We start from the raw sequence: 18,325 nt of genomic DNA on the forward strand, positions 1-18,325 counted from the left end.
CATTTTATGCACACATTTTCCTAATATATGCATTTTTGTAAAGGTTGTTTGGTTGGAAAACTGCATTGCAAAATTCAAATGCGTGAATTTCCAAAGGTGGCTGTGTTTCAATTCTCATATTGTATCGAAAAGTGCAAATTTGATAGATTCGGCTTTAAATGCAAACTGAATTGAATTTCTCCCTCATTCTTAACTACAAGCAACTCCCTTACAACTGATTTAACTTTGCTTTCCAAACACACAGACTCAGTGTGGAATCCCAAGTTTGGAAAAGCTGTGGAAACTTTGAAGCTAGAGGGAATATGAAAATAACCATTTCCATCTGTACACCACTCAGACTGCAACATCCCAGAATAGAATCTTAAAGATGTTACTTCCTGGCTGCCTCAACCTCTCTCTCCACAGGTCTTTTCTGCAAACCTAATTTGTTAGGAAGTAGAAAGATATTCTGATGCACTTTTTACAAACGTTTAATTACCAACTACATCCACAAGACAAATACAACTGAGAACATCATGCAAAACAAACTGAGAAAGAGATTAACCATCCCGCAGAGTTGTTAGGGTCCCTCACTGGCCCTCATCACCAAGTAAGAGCATACCTAGCATTAAAAAGTGAGTCATTTCAAAATACTTGGCAGACTATCAGGCTAAACCTCAGGAGAGAGCAAATATGAGGAGACAGGGTGTCAAATACAGGCATCATAGATTTCCTACTAAGCTTTACATTTCCTACCTCAACACACAAAATATACAGAGTACCTTGTCCCTGGGAGAAAGCTTATGCAGAGACATCCCACCCAGTAATGCATAACAAATTACTTAACACTTGACATGGAACCTCTGGCCTAGTTCTCACAATGGCACAGGAGGAGGTAAACCATGGCTGGGCTCTTATGACCTTAGACTCTGTGGGGACTCACATGACAATCCTCCTTTTTCTGTATATAAAATGAATAAAGCACTGCACAGAGAAAACTAGCATGTCAAGAAGGTTGAATTTAGCTATCTCCCAACATGCTGGTCTTCTATGTGCAGGGTTTTTGTGTTGCTGTTTTAATACAAAGGAACATTCCATCATGTGAGTCCCCATTTGCTGTTTGAAGTCATTCTGCTCAGGCACTGTATTACATCTCCTGGTGAGAACTAGGCCTCCGTTGGTGGCAGAAACCACCTCTCCTAGCAGGAAGAGTTCTTCTCTATATCTACAGTTTAAGAAGGAACTCCTAGAATTTACTCTGTACAGAAGAAAAAGCCCCCCCCCAATATTGCCCACAGTGCTCTCTTTTCTAATCCTCACAGATGCTCATTGGCTGTGTGGAGAAGAAAGGAGGGTGTAAGCTCTTCCTCCCTGTCCAGCATGAAGGTACCTCAATACAAAGACCACATTCACATGTCATGCTAAACTACAATATGCATGAGCAGGAACTGTAGGAAGCCTCCAGCTTGCACTCTCACTCCTCCCCTCTCCCCCTCCCTCATGGCTAAGTTTTGCTTCTGCTTTTTGTTAACCCCAGCTTCCCATGTTGTCATAATCCAAAACTGTAGCAAACACTAAACTATGGTTAGTTTAAACTAGTCAGCTTCTGATACTATGGTTTGAAGTTGGGTTGCTTAGCCTAACCATAGATAACCACAGTTTGTCACTCCAGATGACATGGCAAACTACAGTTAACCAAAAACAGAATGGAAAGCTGAATGCCTCCTTTTGGATGCACAGGGGCTTGTTCCTGCACATCAGGCTAAACTATGGTTTTTAGCATGCTGATGTGCAAGCACATGTAAACACTACACTAAAGCACTCTGCCTCCTGTTCAGTATCAAGAATAGCTTGCAAGCTGCTGGTTTGCTGATGGGAGGCTGAATGTTATACTAGCTAGCAGAAATACAGCACCTTAAATTATTTTGTAGATAATTAATTCATCAAAATACCATTCCCTGACATTTCAGTTACTCATAATAAAATGTTGCTCAGCAAAAAGGAGATAGGAGAAAGATCCAAATGTACACAATGATTTTGTTACAATATATACATTTTCAAATTATCTAAATTATATTTGCAGACTGTTTTGTTCTTTTAAAAACCTGGAAATTATCAGGAAGTAAAAGTTAGATCAGTCAAAACACAAATTATTCAACCTATGAGGCTACAGTTATATCAAAATTGATTTCACATTTATTAGCAGACATGTTTTTAGATTATTGCAACTACAGCTGACTTCATTCTGCATCTGATGGGAGGAAATGGAATAAATGCTCATCACATTTAGAAACAATTACAATTCATTAACTAAACTCGGCTCATAAAATTAAGTGTTGTGGTCCCATGGATTTTGTAAGCTTTTCCAAAGATAAGCAGAACAACTATCCTTTCAGAGCTATGTTTTATTTCAAACCAAGGATTCATTTTAATACATGGCTTCCATCTCTTTCCCCAGTGAATAGTCCACAAAAGAAAAATCAGTTAACTGTATCACATAAGAAGGACATTTACAGAGGACCAGAAATAAAAGATTCTAAAGATGGTCACCCAGGTGCAGTGCCGGTGCCAGGCTATTTTGCACCCTAGGCAAGGCTAACTACTTGCACCCCCCCCAAAAAAATTGCTAACTTCAGTTTTCAAAAGCAGATGTCTTGTAGAAAAAATGAAAAGCACAAAACTTGAAACTGCTAAATTTATTTTAGTTGCATTTTTCCAAGGGTTAAAATACCTAATCTGTATAAAACTGTGCCCCTCAAAGTTTAGTACTGCCCCCCTCTGAGGTCTGCGCCCTAGGCGGCTGCCTAGTTGGCCTAATGATAGCACCAGCCCTGTCCAGGTGTTGGGTGGTGACCATACATTGAGCTTTGGCAGGCTGTTGCCAATCTCTCCGCAAAATTGTCCACATCACAGAAAACTGAGAGGGTCACTCATATTTTGTCTGTTGTGAAGTGCCAACCTTCTCCACCCCAAACCCTCTGACACACAGGGGGAGATGGTTAGAGTCACTCCATTCATGATCCTGCGGCCATGTTCCCATCACCCATCCATTGAGATAGAATAAAGTAGTAGGTGGGAGCCTGTTGTACATGATTGGCTCCTCCCTCCCTTAATTTGGAACTCTGCACAGTCATGATTCCAAATAATGGAGCATCCTACTCACATACAACAGGCTAAAGATGCTCCTCTCAATGCAGCGACAAGGCATGAACAGGACATCTTGCTGCTATCAAAAATTTCTCCATGTCTGGTTCAAAGCATGAGGCACTTGTGACCATCTCATGACATTATGAACATTAGAACTGCTCACATGTTACAATGAATGTGTATTCACACTGCATGTATGCGTATTAAAATAGTTTTAAGAGTCTGGCTACATCCACACATACCTTCCCCTCAAGGATGGGTAACCTGTGGTGCTCCAGATGTTGTTGGATTCCAACTCCCATTATCCCCAGCTACCATGGCCAAAGGGTCAGGAATTATGGGAGCTGTAGTCCAGCTGGAGGGCCACAGGCTGCTTTATTTGTACACTTGGAAGCCGCTGAAGCCAAGGTACAGATCTCTGTACATGATACTCTGTACATGAGGCAAATGAAGCCCTATTCAGGCATTCTCCTTAAAGGTTAAATCAGCATACGAGGGGGAGAATGGGGTCACATCGAGTAGCCCCTGCCCGATATTAATATACACATTTGTAGAAAAGGCGGCATCATGCTACCCATACAAAGACTTTGCCATGACCTGAAAACCCAAACATACAGGATTCAAATTGCATGGAAGCCTTTGCACGCAACTCCTCCCTGCAGATGTTCCCTACAGCTGCACATACAGATGTCCAGGATGGAGTGGGGCTACAGCACGCGTAACATGGGGTGCGGCTACTCGGTACAGTTCTCCTTCTCTCTCACATGGTAGCATGCAGGTGCAATACCCAAACAGGGCCATATTTAATTCACTTTCTGTAACCCTGTAAAATGTAGCCCTTTGCAAGATGCCCAAAATGCAACCTGTTCTGGCCCTTAGGAGCTGCCACAGAAAACTTTGCAAGACAATTCTGAGGGAGAATGGAAGATTTGAGAAAGGATAAAATCTGGGAAAGACCAGAGGGAAAGAGAATTTAAGAAGGCACCATCCAGAAAATACAGCAGGGGCAATAAGTGCAGCCCATTGTCCTCGCACAACGTTCATCCAGGAGCAGCTCTGCAGCAGATAGGCCTGAGAGACTCTAATCATCCACTTGTAGATAACAGATTTATTCAACTCCCATTTTTCATGTTTTTGTTTCGTTTAAGAGGCTTATCTGAAATTGCATATTTAACCTGAATTGTTCCTACTGCCACCTCCCCTTTGTTAAATAAATGACTTTCAATTGTTTTCTCTGTCTTTAACATTTTTATTGTTTTCAAAGTGCCATAGCAATGTTTTTAGCATACATATGTATATTATATAAATGTGTGTGTGTTACCAGTGTGCTTGTGTATATATGTGTGTGTGTGTATATTATACAAATGTGTGTGTGTGTGCGCATGCACACACATGTGTTGTATGGTTAGAGTGTTGGACTGGGACCTAGGAGGCCAGGAATCAAATCCTCACTTGGCCATGAAGCTCACTGGTTGACCTTGGGCCAGTCACTGTCTCCACCTAACCTACCTCATGGCATTGTTGTGAGAATAAAAGTGGGAAGGGAAGAACCATGTTTGTACGTCATCTTGAGCTCCTTGGAGAAGAGGTGGGATGTAGATGTAATAATATCACAGAGAGAGATTGCTTATATTTCTAATGGTTTAGGTGCAACAAGTACTTTTTCAAGAGCACTTAAAAAAAAATCTTTACTATGTCCAATAATAGGCCTTTGAACCTTGCTGTTCATCTCCTCATCCTTTCCCTCTATTCCGATTTCCCTTTCCCAAAAATTCAAAATGGCACTGCTTCAGGAAAATCTCACTAGTCTTAGATCTGGAATCTGGTTTTTGGCACCAGGGTTCAGTACCATACCATATAAAGTGACAGGACAATGATTTTCTGTCATTTCAGTATTTTAGAGCTGGAATTTTATAAAGAACATACAGAGATAAGAACAAGTATCTGTACTTTCATATATGAGGCTTATCCAAGTTAAAAATACACAATTCTTTTTATCTTGTTTCAACTGACAAGTTCTTCACAAAAATCTTTTGATAAACATACATGCAAGTCAAGTTTTCATGTTGTTATATGATGCATGCCTCAAGTGAATTTCCATCATATATCACCTCAAACATCTTTCCAAGTGGCAGAAACATGTAGAAAAACTTAAGATTAAAAACTTCCTGTGAGCAGCAAACCTCTAGAGCCATTGGATGAGTTGCTGTGAGGACTAAGAACGTTCATAAACATTCTAAGTGTTGAAAAAGAAAGGCAATTCCCTAAGATTGAAAAGGTAACTTTAGCTAGGAAAACTGAAAAGCTAGTTTGGCTGACAAAGGGGAAAAGGTTCCAAAGGAGGCCTGTGGGCAGGAGACACTGTATATTGTTGATAAACAAGAACAAAGGAATTCACACCTACCAATTCAAGGCCACATGCACATACGTATAACTTAGCATAAATATGCTTAGTTATACGTATGTGCATGTGGCCTTGAATTGCACATATGCCTTTCCAATATAGACTATGTTGTACACATGAATATGTGTTAGGCTATGTTGGTTGGAATTTGAAATCGTGATGCTTCGTAATGCTCTCTGACTTTATAGAGCCTGACACCGACTTTGTGATTTTATGCCTTCTACGTTAAATTTTACCCATGTAGTCCCCTTTAGTACCACTCCCTATATATATGTGTATGTGTGTGTGTGTGTGTGTGTGTGTGTGTATTGTATTTTATGTATTTTAATTATGTATTTTAATTGTATTTTCTGTATTTTAATTTATTTTAATGTTAATTTATTTTAATGTTTTTGTGATTTTATTGTTTACAATTTTATTATGTACGTGCTTGATTATTTTTGTAAGCCGCCCTGAGTGCCCTGTTATAGGGTAGAAGGGTGGGATAGAAATATTTTAAATAAAATAAATAAATATATTGTGTTTATGGACATAGATACTGTTTATGTACTTGTTTTCTATTTTTATGTAAATCATTTGATACAGTTTTTATTGTACTTATCGTGTTTATATATATGTAAGTATTTTTATTACAAACCACTTCAACATCCTTTGATAGTAAGCAGTCTATAAATGGAAATAAGAACAACAACAGTGATTTGTACAGTCACATGCTCGCTCCACACATGCTCGCTCCACTTCTGGCCTGATGAGAGGGTGAACCAGAACATATAACTGGTACATTTTCATATGTGGATCACTGGTTCAGACACAAAGAAAGATACTACTGAATATGAAAAGGCTGTCACCACATTTGTGTCAAGCAACAGGAGACAATCCCTGGAAGAGTTCCCTGGGGACAGTCATCTTCAACATCATAAAAATAGCAGCTCAACTTGCAAGATATAGAACGCAGCAAATGTTACATGTCGAGCAGGTGCAAATGAACAGTCACAAGAAGCCAGTTATTACTTCTCAGTGGCAACATAAAATAGGGAGTGTACTGGACAGGAGTAAACCATAACTTGAAAAGTCAGGCCTTTTAAAAAACCATAATTGTCAGTTTGACTTCTGGAGCATTATTACATAGACCTGCAACTCCATCCACAATTGTTCTCTAAAGGGCAACTTCTTTGATCATGCTAATAATCTTTTGACCAGAATACAGAGGAACAAAGTACACATGATAAGCCATCTTTTTAGGGGTTGAATGGGTATCGGCCTGTGGAAGTTACCAATTCATTTGCCATGCAGATGGGATAGGAAATGGGAAAACTGTACCATTCCAAATTACAGGTGTATATTAGGCACACGGGAAGGTGAAAGAGAGGGGATGGTACTGCTATGCTCTTCTCACTCTACCCAACTGGCATGTAGGAAAAAGGCTAGGACATAAGAGACAGCTAGCTCCTCCTCTTATGATAAAACTATTTTACCATCCAAGGAGTTATCTGTCTAGGTCAGATCTCATTTTACCACTAAAAATTAAAGAACAACTGTAGGAAGCTTCCTATAGTGCATATATTCAGACAGAATACCAAGTTACTGCCAAACTATATACATATTACTGGAATGTCCACAGACATGGTACTTATTTTTTAAAATCTGGAGTGAGTGTCCTATGGTTTATAGGCCATCAGCCAGGTACAGCAAGTCACTAGCACAGAAATCACTTAGCATGACTTGCATATACTCTAGTGCATAGCAGGAATGGAAAACTTAATATTGGGTCCCTGAAGGAATACAAAGAGATATGCCAAGGGCTGGTGCCTCCGTTTTCAACATTTGTAGTATTTTGCTCTGGAACAACTATAGGATAGACACATTTCAAACCATTTATGTTCAACTTTGGAACTTGAAATGTTCAAGGCTGAAATCTGAACAGTGTGAGAGTTCCCCCCCTCCCAATACACAGGGAGCCATAGTGATCCAAGTGACCCACAGATCCATGTGGTGCAGAATCTAGAAGACCCCACTACAGCTGAACTGACCGGTCTCTTCCAATCCCTGGGGCATGGCTGTCCAAGAGGAGAGGTTGTTATGAAAAGGACGCACATGAAGAAATGGAGAGTAGAAGGCACAAATGGGCAAGTGCAAGATGGTAAAAAAATAAAGAGCAAGAAAAATGACAGATGGGTTGTTCATCAAGAGCAAAGACCAAGAATCACGTATTGTAAGGTAGGATGGGGAAGATTCCTTGTAAAGGAACCCATCGTGCATCACTTCTTTCCAAGAGAGGCATAAATCTTCCAGTGTTCTCTTACATATTCAAAAAGGCTAACATCCTGTTCAGATTTGGAAGTCTCAAGATCCTATTTTTATCAAGTGACTCCTAGATCTGTTGGTTTCTAGGTACACAAACATAGCCAGGAATATTCTGTAGACAAAACAACAACAACCAACCACTAATGACAGAATTCAGAAGTTATGAGTTTGAGGAATGCAAGAGCATTCAGTAAAATTCAGATAGCTGAGAGTTCAGTAGACCCTGCAATTTACACTCTGGGATAGAGATAACAGCACAGCAAGTATTGTACTAATCTAGAATACTAAAAGCCAATACCAATAGGCTTTGCACTTACAAAACAGATTTGCAAAGTCTTCAGTTTGCTATGGTACAGTACAATACCACTCAGTCTCATTGCTGGGTTCATTTAGCATTATATGCCTAAACAAAAACCAGGTGCGTTACCCGTGACACATTGTCCCATCGGGCTGCCCCACTTACCACCCTATCAGCTGCATTCTGATGGGCTTTAGTCATTCTCAGACAGCTAGATTCCAGTGGGTTTACAGTATTGTTTTTAAGCCACTTAAATAAAACTGAAATTGGAACAAGTAAAATATTCTAGTCACTAACAGAAAACAGAGAAGATCTCAAAGAATGGGGGGGGGACACCATCTCTTGGTACTAGCATTTAAACAAGATTGATGATCACAACTATGAGCTTCTGTTGCAGACATGATTCCACTAGCAGAGAGAAATTGTGTTCATGCCAAATGTAAATGCCCAAAGCAAATTAAAGTCAGGTCCACTGGTTACAGTATACAGGAGCCATCACTTCTGAATAACGATTACAGGTACTGTTCAGTTCAGGGTAAGATGTCAAATGTTTTTCACGCAACACCCATCATTTCATCTGCTCTCCAGGAGCTAGTCCTATCACAATTTTAATTGCTTCATCAAATAATGTTCTCTAATGACCTTGTATTTTCCCATGTTGTTCTCTCTCCCTCAATAAACAAACTGTTTGTCATATAATAAATTCACAATTACGAGACGGAAAAGGAAAAAAAGGACTATTTATCAAGACAGTTACTTTGAGGTATCATTTAGGAAACCCTGGTCAAATCAGAAAGGAAGGTCAGTCCCTGTTATGTTACTGATGTAATCACAAGGCTCACAATGAGCTACTTTCATAACCCACAAAAATGTGCACCATATAGACACAATCATAACACTGTGCAATGCCCCAAATAATAAACCTGTGAATTACAATTTAGCAGATATTACAGAAAAAAAATCCCACTAAGGGGCTACCTCCAGATGGATATTTTTTCCTCATGGGCACCTTTTTAAACCATGGAGAAATGTCACATGGAAAAGGCTCTGCCAGAACTGAAAATGCTTCTGAACTGCTTATGATAGCTCCTAAAAACTGGCAAGAATCTAGCATAGAAAGTTGCCTTATACCAAGAAACGATTGGTCTATCTAGCACAGTATTAGCAGCTCTGCAGGGTTTCAAACAGGAGAGTCTTTCCCAGCCCTACCTAGAGATGCCAGGGACTGAACCTGGAACTTTCTGCAGGCAAAGTAGGTGATCTATCACTGAACGACAGCTCTTCCCCCAGCAGCCTGCTCTCAGATTTTTCCAAAGAACGTGTTCAGTGTGAACATGAAATTTTCCTCAGTGTTCCAGCATATTCCAAAAGCACCCACCTGAAGACTAGAATCACCCTGGGATCTGACCCTCAAAAGCAAGTGGAATTCAATTCAACCTGAGGAAATTATTTATTATTATTTATTAAATTTATATCACGCCTTCCCTCCCAGAAGGAGCTAGAGAGGAAGAAGAGAAAGGAAAACCTATGTTAGGGATGTGAAACTCTGTATCTATGAAACATGCCATTCAAAAGTTTTCGAAAGTGTATCACTCTTGGTCAGGGATATAATAAAACAGAATATCACTCAATGAAGTCAGCCCCAGCGCCTTTTGTTCCTAAAGGATGCTAGACCTGAAGAGGCTATTCTGAACACATCCCCAAATAATGCTCGGCTAGTCAGGCACAATTTTGTTCCATTTTATTAGAATGTCAATACAGTAGCTTCATTTCATCTGTCAACTGTCTCTTAAGACCCAGTTTCAGAGTGGGCCAAAACAAAAGGGATATCTTGTTGTCTGAAGCCATATCTGCTCTATTATTTCTTCTAAGCAGCCTATTTTCAATCACCTGCTTTCCAAAGAAAACCATCTATCACCTTCGAGGCACAGGAAGATGCTTAAGCAGAAGAAACATAATGCAGTTCTGAGGAACTAGGCATACTGGGATGCCCATATAACAAAGCACCCCACTGGTTCCAGTTGTTACAATTTTGGGGTGCTTTTACAATGAACAAAACCTAGTTACATAAAACCCTTAGGCTGCAACTAAATGCACCACTTACTCAATAGTAAGCCCTACTGAACTCAGGTAGCACCAAACTCCCCTCCTCCAATGTTCAGTCCTTGTAGTTTAATTTCTTCACATTTTGTTCCAAGAGCTGGCCTGACTGTAATCTCCAAATGCAGTCCTATACTGGTCTCATCACAGAAGTAGGTCCCATTTAGTTCACTGAGGCTTTCTCCCAGGATTGCACTATAGGATTGCACCTTAGAAGGGTTCAGTCCCCTCTCTCCAAAGAAGACTGCAATCCTAAACAGACTTATCAGGGAGAAAGCCCCAGTAAACACTTACTTTGGGAAAGGGCCATAGCTTAATGGGAGAGCACGTGCCTTGCATGCAGAAGGGCCCTAGGTTCAATCTCCGGTGTTTCTAGATAAGCCTGGGGAAGACTCCTTCTAAATCTCTGGAGAGCAGCTGCCAGTCAGGGTCGACAACACTGAGCCAGATGGACCAACTTCCTAATATATATATAACTTCCTAATATAAGGCAGCTTCCTAATATATTTCTACATTCTGCATAAGCATGCCTAGGGATTGTGCTGCACAAAGCGTTTCTGCCCAGCTTTCTGACTCCACCAGCAGTAGAGTTGTTCGCTTCTTCAGAGAAGCCCTTAAAGAATCCACGGCGAACGCTCGCCTATAACTAACCCAGCCAACGCAACAAGCTTCGCTTGCTTGAAGCGCTGCGGTATCCGTCTCTCGTTAACTATGAAAAAGCAGCTCAACCTGTTGCAGCCAAAGAAGAGCGGCAGCAGCACCTCACAGCAATCCTACGCGCAGGCATTTCCCACCTGAGTGGTGAAGAGTTTATTTTCCTCTCCCTACGCCGTGTAGGTGTGACCCACTGGCAGAAAACATATTGTAGCCAGCCGGAAAAAAGGGGGGGGGACGAGCCCGATTTACGGAAAGACCCGACCAAGAAATCAAGGGAAGGGATCGTGCGTTCATCTACCAGCCTTCTCTCCCTTCGCCCCCCCCCAATAAGTTATTGGTAATCACTTCATGGCGGCTCAGAAGATATCCTCCCGGGCACCGGGTGCAATGCAAGCGATTTGCAACCAGAGGCTCCAACTACCGGTTGCATTGCATTCCTCTGACTGCTACAGAGGTTGAAAGTGGGAGGGGAATCTCGCTGGCAAGGAAAAGCCAGCCAGCCGGACCTATCCCCTTAGCAAAACAAACAGCGGAGAAGGGGCGGAGTGGGAAGTCAAGTGTCCTGCGGCCGAGCGAGGCTGCCGACGCGCGCCTGCCCGCCGGCCGGCCGCCACTCACCTTCTGTTGCCGCCTGGCCATGTCTGTGGGCTGCTTGGCGTTAAACGGGTAGGCGATGCACCGCACGATGAAAGTATACAGCTGCAGTCGGAGCCGCTTCTCGTTCTCCTCCTTCTGCAGCCGCTCTTGCTCTTCTTTGCCTTCGCTGCGCACCGAAGGGCTGGGGCTCGCCGGTCTGGCAGCCACGCCGCCGCCGCACCCCTGGCGCCCGGGCTCCCGATTAGCGGCGGGCAGGGACCGCTGCGAGTTGTTGGCGCCGCACCCGGCGGCCACCACCAGCACATCCCGCCTCTCTTCCTCCAGCACCTCATCTGACTCTTCCTCGCTGGAGGACGGGTCGAGCATGGTGCCCGGTCGTGGCGCCCTGGTCGCTCTCCGCGGCCGCTCGGAGGAAAGGGAGCAGGAAACAGCAACACCACGAAGGTGCCTGTAGCCGAAGCACCGCGCACCTTTCCGGACACGTCGAGTGTACACACCCGACTATTTCCTACAAGCTAGCCGGCGGTGGCGGCAACCGAAAAAGAGGGGCGGAGTTTGGAAAAGGGGTCGAGCTTGGGGGACGTTTTTGATCGGCTCCTATTAGAGCCCGGGCTGGCCTGTCACTTCTCCCCTAGCGATCGAGAGGGAAGTGCAGCTCCGCCTCGCGAGCAGCGGCGGCGCGACTCACAGGTGGGAAACCTGTAGCGCCCACAACAAGCAACACGTGGAATGGAATGCTAATAGCGGGAGGTCTGGGCTACCCGCCCAGCTTCCCTTCGGGCACGCCAGGCCAGCCGAGCCGGGAAAGAGGCCATTTCGCTTCCATTCAATTGTCGCTAGCGCCCGCTTGCTTTCTTAAATGCTGTCATTCGGGGCCAGTGGCGCTGGCAACACATTCCAGAGCGCTCTGTGACATCTCGTGCGCCTTGAACAAATGTGATGTGGCATAAGCGTTCGCGAACTAGAGCCCGCTTCATTAAGGTACATGCCATGTCAGGCCACGGTTTCAGGAGGCCTGGAAGTGTAGAGATGTAAACCGCGCAGGAGCATACCCGTACATAGCAGGTTTCCCACTTCTGAGACTCTTGTGGAAGGCGGTAGGACTGAGCAAAAAGGCAGGGTCAGCATCCAGAGTCAGCATGGCCAAGCACTTTCCGAGAGTCCAGGGCCTCAGAAGGGCCCATTGCTGATCCTGCTGACCCCACCACCATTGGGATCCCCACTGCTATTTAGAGCTGTGGCGTGATGCAACACTATTCCTGCCACTGCCACTGCTTCACTCATCTCGCCCCCTCCTGCAGATGCGTTGAGAGGCAGTGGTGCTAATTATGTTACCTGCTGGAGGTACACAGGAAGCTGCCTTAAACCATTGGTCCATCTAGTTCAGTATTGTCTACACTGACTGGCAGCAGCTCTCTGGGCTTTTAGACAGGGAGTCTCTCCCAGCCCTACCTGGAGATGCTGGGGATTGAACTTGGGAGCTTCTGCATGCAAGGCAGATGCTCTGCCACCGAGCCAGCCTATGCCCCTTCCCCCATTGCCCTTATCATGGGAACCAAATCCTTGCTCTGCTCCATTCTGTGCTGAGCGGTCACCATGCTTCATCTCTCAAGATGCAGAGGCCATGGTCCACAATGCCAGTGCTCAGCTCCCCTAATAAATGTCACCATCCACCACGGCAAGGTAACATAATAAACATGCACGCGGGGAGGAATGGTAATGTGAGTGAGCAGAGACAGCAGCAACAGCAAGGAGCTATGATGTGCCGCCGTGCAGGGGGATTCTGATGAGGGGCTAGGAGCACTAGCACTGGAAGGAGCCCATGCTGGCATTTGGCAGGGCCCCATCGGCAGTTCCCTGTCAGTGGCCCACTAAGGTCCAGCACTAGGGTGGGACCAGTTAGCACAGCCCCACTCTCTCCCCTCACACGTGTAATCAAATGAGGCAGAACACCCTGATAGGGCTCCAAAATTTCAATGTTCAGGGTTTGGTCTCTGCTCTCTCAACTGTGTCTCCCACTCTCCCTCCACAGATTAGCTCTCAGCTGCTCTTCCCACCAAAGGAAAGGTTTGTCTCCCAAGGCACAAGTAAGATGGTGCTATCAGTGCTGGGTCCTGAAAAACAGTCTGCAGCTCTCCCTTGTCTCAATCAGTTAGCCTTGACTACAACAGCAGTCTATTTTTGCCTGATCATCCCTTAGCTTAGCCCCCCTCCCCCAGACCAAGAGCCACTTGTTCGGACCCCTCTTTCCAGGAGTCCCGACGAGTTGGCAGGTGTATGCACTGTATGATCGCATTCATATTTTTGCAGAAATAATCCCACTGTGTTCAGTAGGGTTTACTTCCTAGTCTGTGTGTAGAATTGCAAAAGCTTTACGGTATTTAGGGTTTGAGCAAAAGCTTTATTAGACTAGAATCCACTGGTCCCAGGGTATGGTCTGAAGGCACATGAGGCCAGTACCTGCTGAAGCTAAGCAGGGTCAGGTCTGGTCAGTGCTTGGATGGGAGACCGCCTGGGAACCATATGTAAGTCATCTTGGGTTTCTAGCATGGAAAGAAAGGCGGGGTATAAATAAATAAATAAAATAAATAATGAAGCATGTGGCTGCAGTTGACTGATTACACACCACTCACACATGGAAACAGAGGGGGCAGCTTATAAACAGAAGCACCAAAAGGCTGGAAAAAGTCTGTCTGTTTCCACACAGAGCTTGAATGTATACAAGGGAAACACAAAAACCACTCACACCACTATTGAAGGTATTTGTGACAGTTTTCCCATGATAATGGAATCCAAAAAACCAAGGTCTAGACCCTGACAAATCCTGCTAGTTCATTTAATTTTTCCATTCAATGTATAGCTTGCCTTTCTTTGCCATTCAAAACTCAAGGCAGCTGATAGCATAAGAACATTAAAATTACAGAAAAACTCATAAACACTGATTGGATCCTGCTGGCTCAGCACTCCTACCTCTTGGTACTTACTGTAACCATTAGAAATAATGCCAGAAAGAGGTGGCTGCCGTCACTGCCATTGTCCTTTTTATGAGCTGATCAAAGCTTCAGTAACCAAGATGACCCTGAGCCAGAATCTTTTCCATCACACCCCTACCACCACCACCAGGCCTGTAAGAAAGTACCTTGCCTGTTATGCACTGTCATGTTTAGTGGCAAAATCACACGCTCCTGGATCAAAAAATCAGTTGCAGCCCAATCCTAAACATGCTTATGTGGAATTAAGTCCCACTGAAATTATCAGGACTTCCTTCCTACTAAGTATGTATACAATTGAAACCTTGTTTGTTAGGGTAGGCCAAATAAACATGTCTGCTTTGTACTCTAATCAAGCTATTTTCTCATCCATACTTGTAGGTGTGCCCTTTATTATTTACAAACTCCCCCCTCCTCCTTCCCCTCCCAGCACAGAGACTGTTGGTGATTGGCTCAGACCAAAAGGGAGAAGGGTGAGGGAACCAATGGGAATCCAACAGAAGCAGGCAACATAGAAGGAGGTGGAGTTAGAACCACCTGCATAAGATAGTTTGAGGCAAAGCAACTGCAACTCCCTCCTTAGATGGCTTTTTCTCTCCTTTTTGCAGTATAGCTGGTATAAGAAACTAGAGGTTAAGGGAGCGGAATGTGTGGGAAGACAGTGATTGGAGGCCAAGGTGATATGGAAGAGGGGAGAATTAATGGAGACACAAGGGGCTTACATTGCCAGATTAAATGGAAGTATGGTTTGTTGTTATGTGCCTTCAAGTCAATTACGACTTATGGCAACCCTTAATTCCAGACATCCCAATGAATCAACAGGTCCAGTGCAATCCTGTACATTTTTACTAAGAAAGCCCCATAGGTTCAGTGTTCAAAGCTTACTTACTTGGAAATAAGTCCCACTGAACATTATTCCCAGTCCCTTTAAGTGTGCACAGGGCTGCAGCTGTGCAGTGTTAGCATATTTGCTTATAGGTAGGTCCACTGAATTCAATTAGACTTAGCAGGCCCATGCCAAATGGGGAGGACTAGCCTCAGAGGGAGGCAATGGTAAACCCCCTCTGAATACCACTTACCATGAAATCCCTATTCACAGGGTCCCCATAAGTTGGAATCGACTTGAAGGCAGGGATGATACTGTGCTAGGACCATCAAGAGGTAAGTTTTTCCACTTGCCTTGCCCCACCTCTCTGCCTGGGCCTTATCAGGAGGAGCTGCAGACTGAGAGGTGCTGCTGCAGGGATGAGACTGTGCTGGGACCATCAAGAGGCAAGCGTTTCCACCTGCTTTGCCCCCCCACCCCTGCTCTTAGTGACATTTTTCTGGGGACTGCCCTTTACCAGGAAGATAAATGCTTTTGGTTTGCTGTTCCTGATTTTTTAGAGATGTTAGGATTTTGTTAGTTTGATTTTTTTTTTTTGTAAATTGTGCTGTTTTTATTTGTATTTTGTATTTGTATTTTTGTGTGTAAGCTGTCTTGGGGGCCTATTTGGCCAAAAGGTGGCCTAGAAATAAAACATGACATAACATTTCCATTTTTACTCTCTACTAAGGGTATTTAGGAGTAAATGTGTGTAGGACTGGACAACAAACTTAGGTATCTACTTCCTTCCACAAACAGAGAATGACTTTGGAGCTACTGCATGTAATGGAGTTTGGTCCCTCTTAATAACATTTTTAAAAGGCCATCAAATGGTCTATACTGGAAAATTAATTCAGGGGGAAAATATAGTAAGTGATTAATGCATATGCCATCACTGAATCTGTTTCAGGTCACCAGTAACATCAGAAAACCTGACCATAGGTATCTGGTGGAAAAATAAGGAGCTATACAGCTGGCAAAGGCACAGAACCCTGCCGAACTTTTGCCTGCTATGATGCTCGTATATGGACACAAGCGCTGTTAGAAAATAAAACTGGCTGTCAGCCCTACAAAGATGGATTCCTTTTGGGACTCGGGTTGCCACTTAGCAGGGTTTAACAGTTAATGACTTTAACTGTTGAATGTCCAAAATTCAACAAATAACAGCTGTTCCCAGAATGGAAATTGACTATTAGAAAGCATTTTAGAGGTCACAGGCTCGGTGACCTATCAAAGTAACTCCAAATCCTTGCCCTCTTTCAGTGGGTAGGCAAAGGTCTTCATGATCGCCTAGCACTTAATTAAAGATGTGTTTTTAAATTTGTATATTTGTTTTAATGTTTTTAGTTACTGTAAACCGCCCAGAGAGCTTCAACTATGGGGTGGTATATAAGTACAACAAATAAATAAATAAATAATAAAATCCATTATTTTGAGTTTATGTGAGTGGATCAAAGGCCTCTTCCCAAATTACTGAAAGGTGTGCACTACACCGTAGGAACAAACCTCAAGATATCATGCCAAATTTCTGAACTTGTAGCTGCTGAATACCACTTAAGTTGTACCACATATCTTTTCCTACTGAAAATGCTACAGATTGCAGAATTAGTTACTGTTACTTCTTAAGAAATCCAGTACCCAAACTGTTTAGGGTTTTGAAGGTGATCACTAGCCCTTTAAATTGTGTGGGAAAATGGAGCTGAGCCAATCTTTTTCTCAGTTCCCATCCCTCAGAAAAAAGTCACTTTGCAGAATTTTCTCTCAATATTCTCCACCCCTTTTTTGTGGGGGCTGCCATTCCTACCCTCCCCCAGTGCCACAGAATGGCACTAGGTCTGAGGTAGGATGGAAAATGGCAGCCAGGCTGTTGACACAGTTGCTGCTATTGTCACCTGCAGTGGCAGCTAAACAAATGTAGGGGGAAAGAAAGAAGTTGTGTTACTGACACTGCTAATGATGAGCCCCAATCCCTCAGAAACTGTGGGAGAATTTCTCTTACCACTGGAAAAAAAATCAGTGAACCACCACCACAACCACCATTTCTCTCTTTGCAAATAGGGTGGAGATATTCAAGGTGCTATTTAGACACAGGTCTGTGAGCAGAAGCCAGCGTCATGTAAGGACTGGCAAGATTTGTTTTCCGAAGTTAATCCCAGTCAATTTCCTACGAGATACTATACCCCCATATCTTTGTAAATAGATATGTGTTCTTGAGAAGTCACAGATTCTAAGGTCTATAGGGCCTTTCAAGAGAATGGGGGTTTGTATGAAATGGGCAGTAGTTACTGATTTCACAAAATCGTAGAGTTGGAAGGGGCCTATAAGGCCATCAGATCCAACCCCCTGCTCAATGCGGGAATCCAACTTAAAGCATACTCAACAGGTGGCTGTTCAGCTGCTTCTTTAATGCCTCCAGTGTTGGAGAGCCCACCACCTCCTTAGGTAATTGGTTCTATTGTCGTGCTGCTCTAACAGGAAGTTTTTCCTGATGTACAGTCAAAATCTGTCTTCCTGCAACTTGAGCCCATTAGTCCATGTCCTGCACTCTGGGAAAATTGAGAAGAGATCCTGCCCCTCTGTGTGACCTCTCAAGTACTTGTTGAACACAACCTCCCTCCAATGAGCATTTTGATGGAGGGGAAACTGCAGTTCCACAACAGCACTTGAAGCCCAAAAGCAAAATATGCTTGACAAAGAAGGGACAGCCGTTTGTCACTGTGCAGCACAATTCTGTGTGTTTACTCAGAAGTAAACCCTGCTGAATTTAATGGGATTTCTCCCAAGTAAGTGTGCATAGGATTGCAACCAGACTTGCAGATCAGCAACTAGGTGGACATCTTACAATTTATTCATTCATTCAGTTTATATCTTACTTTTCCCAACGGAAACAATGCAGTTAACAGCAAAACTATAACATTACAAAAAGAAAAAAGAAACTATTAAAAGTGATGGGATCTTGTCTGCTCAGTTCTCCTATCCATTGA

At 43.4% G+C, this 18,325-nt stretch overlaps 1 protein-coding gene and 1 long non-coding RNA gene across 8 annotated transcripts in view; one reads left to right on the forward strand and one right to left on the reverse strand.

The window, feature by feature from the left end:
* CADPS2 (calcium dependent secretion activator 2) overlaps window positions 1-12,117 on the reverse strand; it is a 528,181-nt gene extending 516,064 nt beyond the window's left edge. For 4 of the 7 annotated variants that reach the window (XM_061640133.1, XM_061640131.1, XM_061640136.1 and 1 more), the window contains exon 1: window positions 11,508-12,117. In XM_061640133.1, coding sequence (XP_061496117.1) covers window positions 11,508-11,852 — 345 coding nt within the window. In that variant the 5' untranslated portion in view covers window positions 11,853-12,117. The remainder of the gene's footprint in view (window positions 1-11,507) is intronic. The other 3 variants (XM_061640135.1, XM_061640134.1, XM_061640132.1) reach the window with 2 other exon arrangements.
* LOC133390786 (uncharacterized) lies at window positions 10,964-16,699 on the forward strand. The gene is made up of 3 exons (XR_009764470.1): window positions 10,964-11,555; window positions 15,576-15,637; window positions 16,252-16,699. It is a non-coding gene; the product is annotated as an uncharacterized LOC133390786 (long non-coding RNA).
* The last annotated feature ends 1,626 nt before the right edge of the window (window positions 16,700-18,325 follow it).

Source organism: Rhineura floridana, chromosome 8 (genome assembly GCF_030035675.1).
Source record: "Rhineura floridana isolate rRhiFlo1 chromosome 8, rRhiFlo1.hap2, whole genome shotgun sequence".
Taxonomy (NCBI): domain Eukaryota; kingdom Metazoa; phylum Chordata; class Lepidosauria; order Squamata; family Rhineuridae; genus Rhineura; species Rhineura floridana.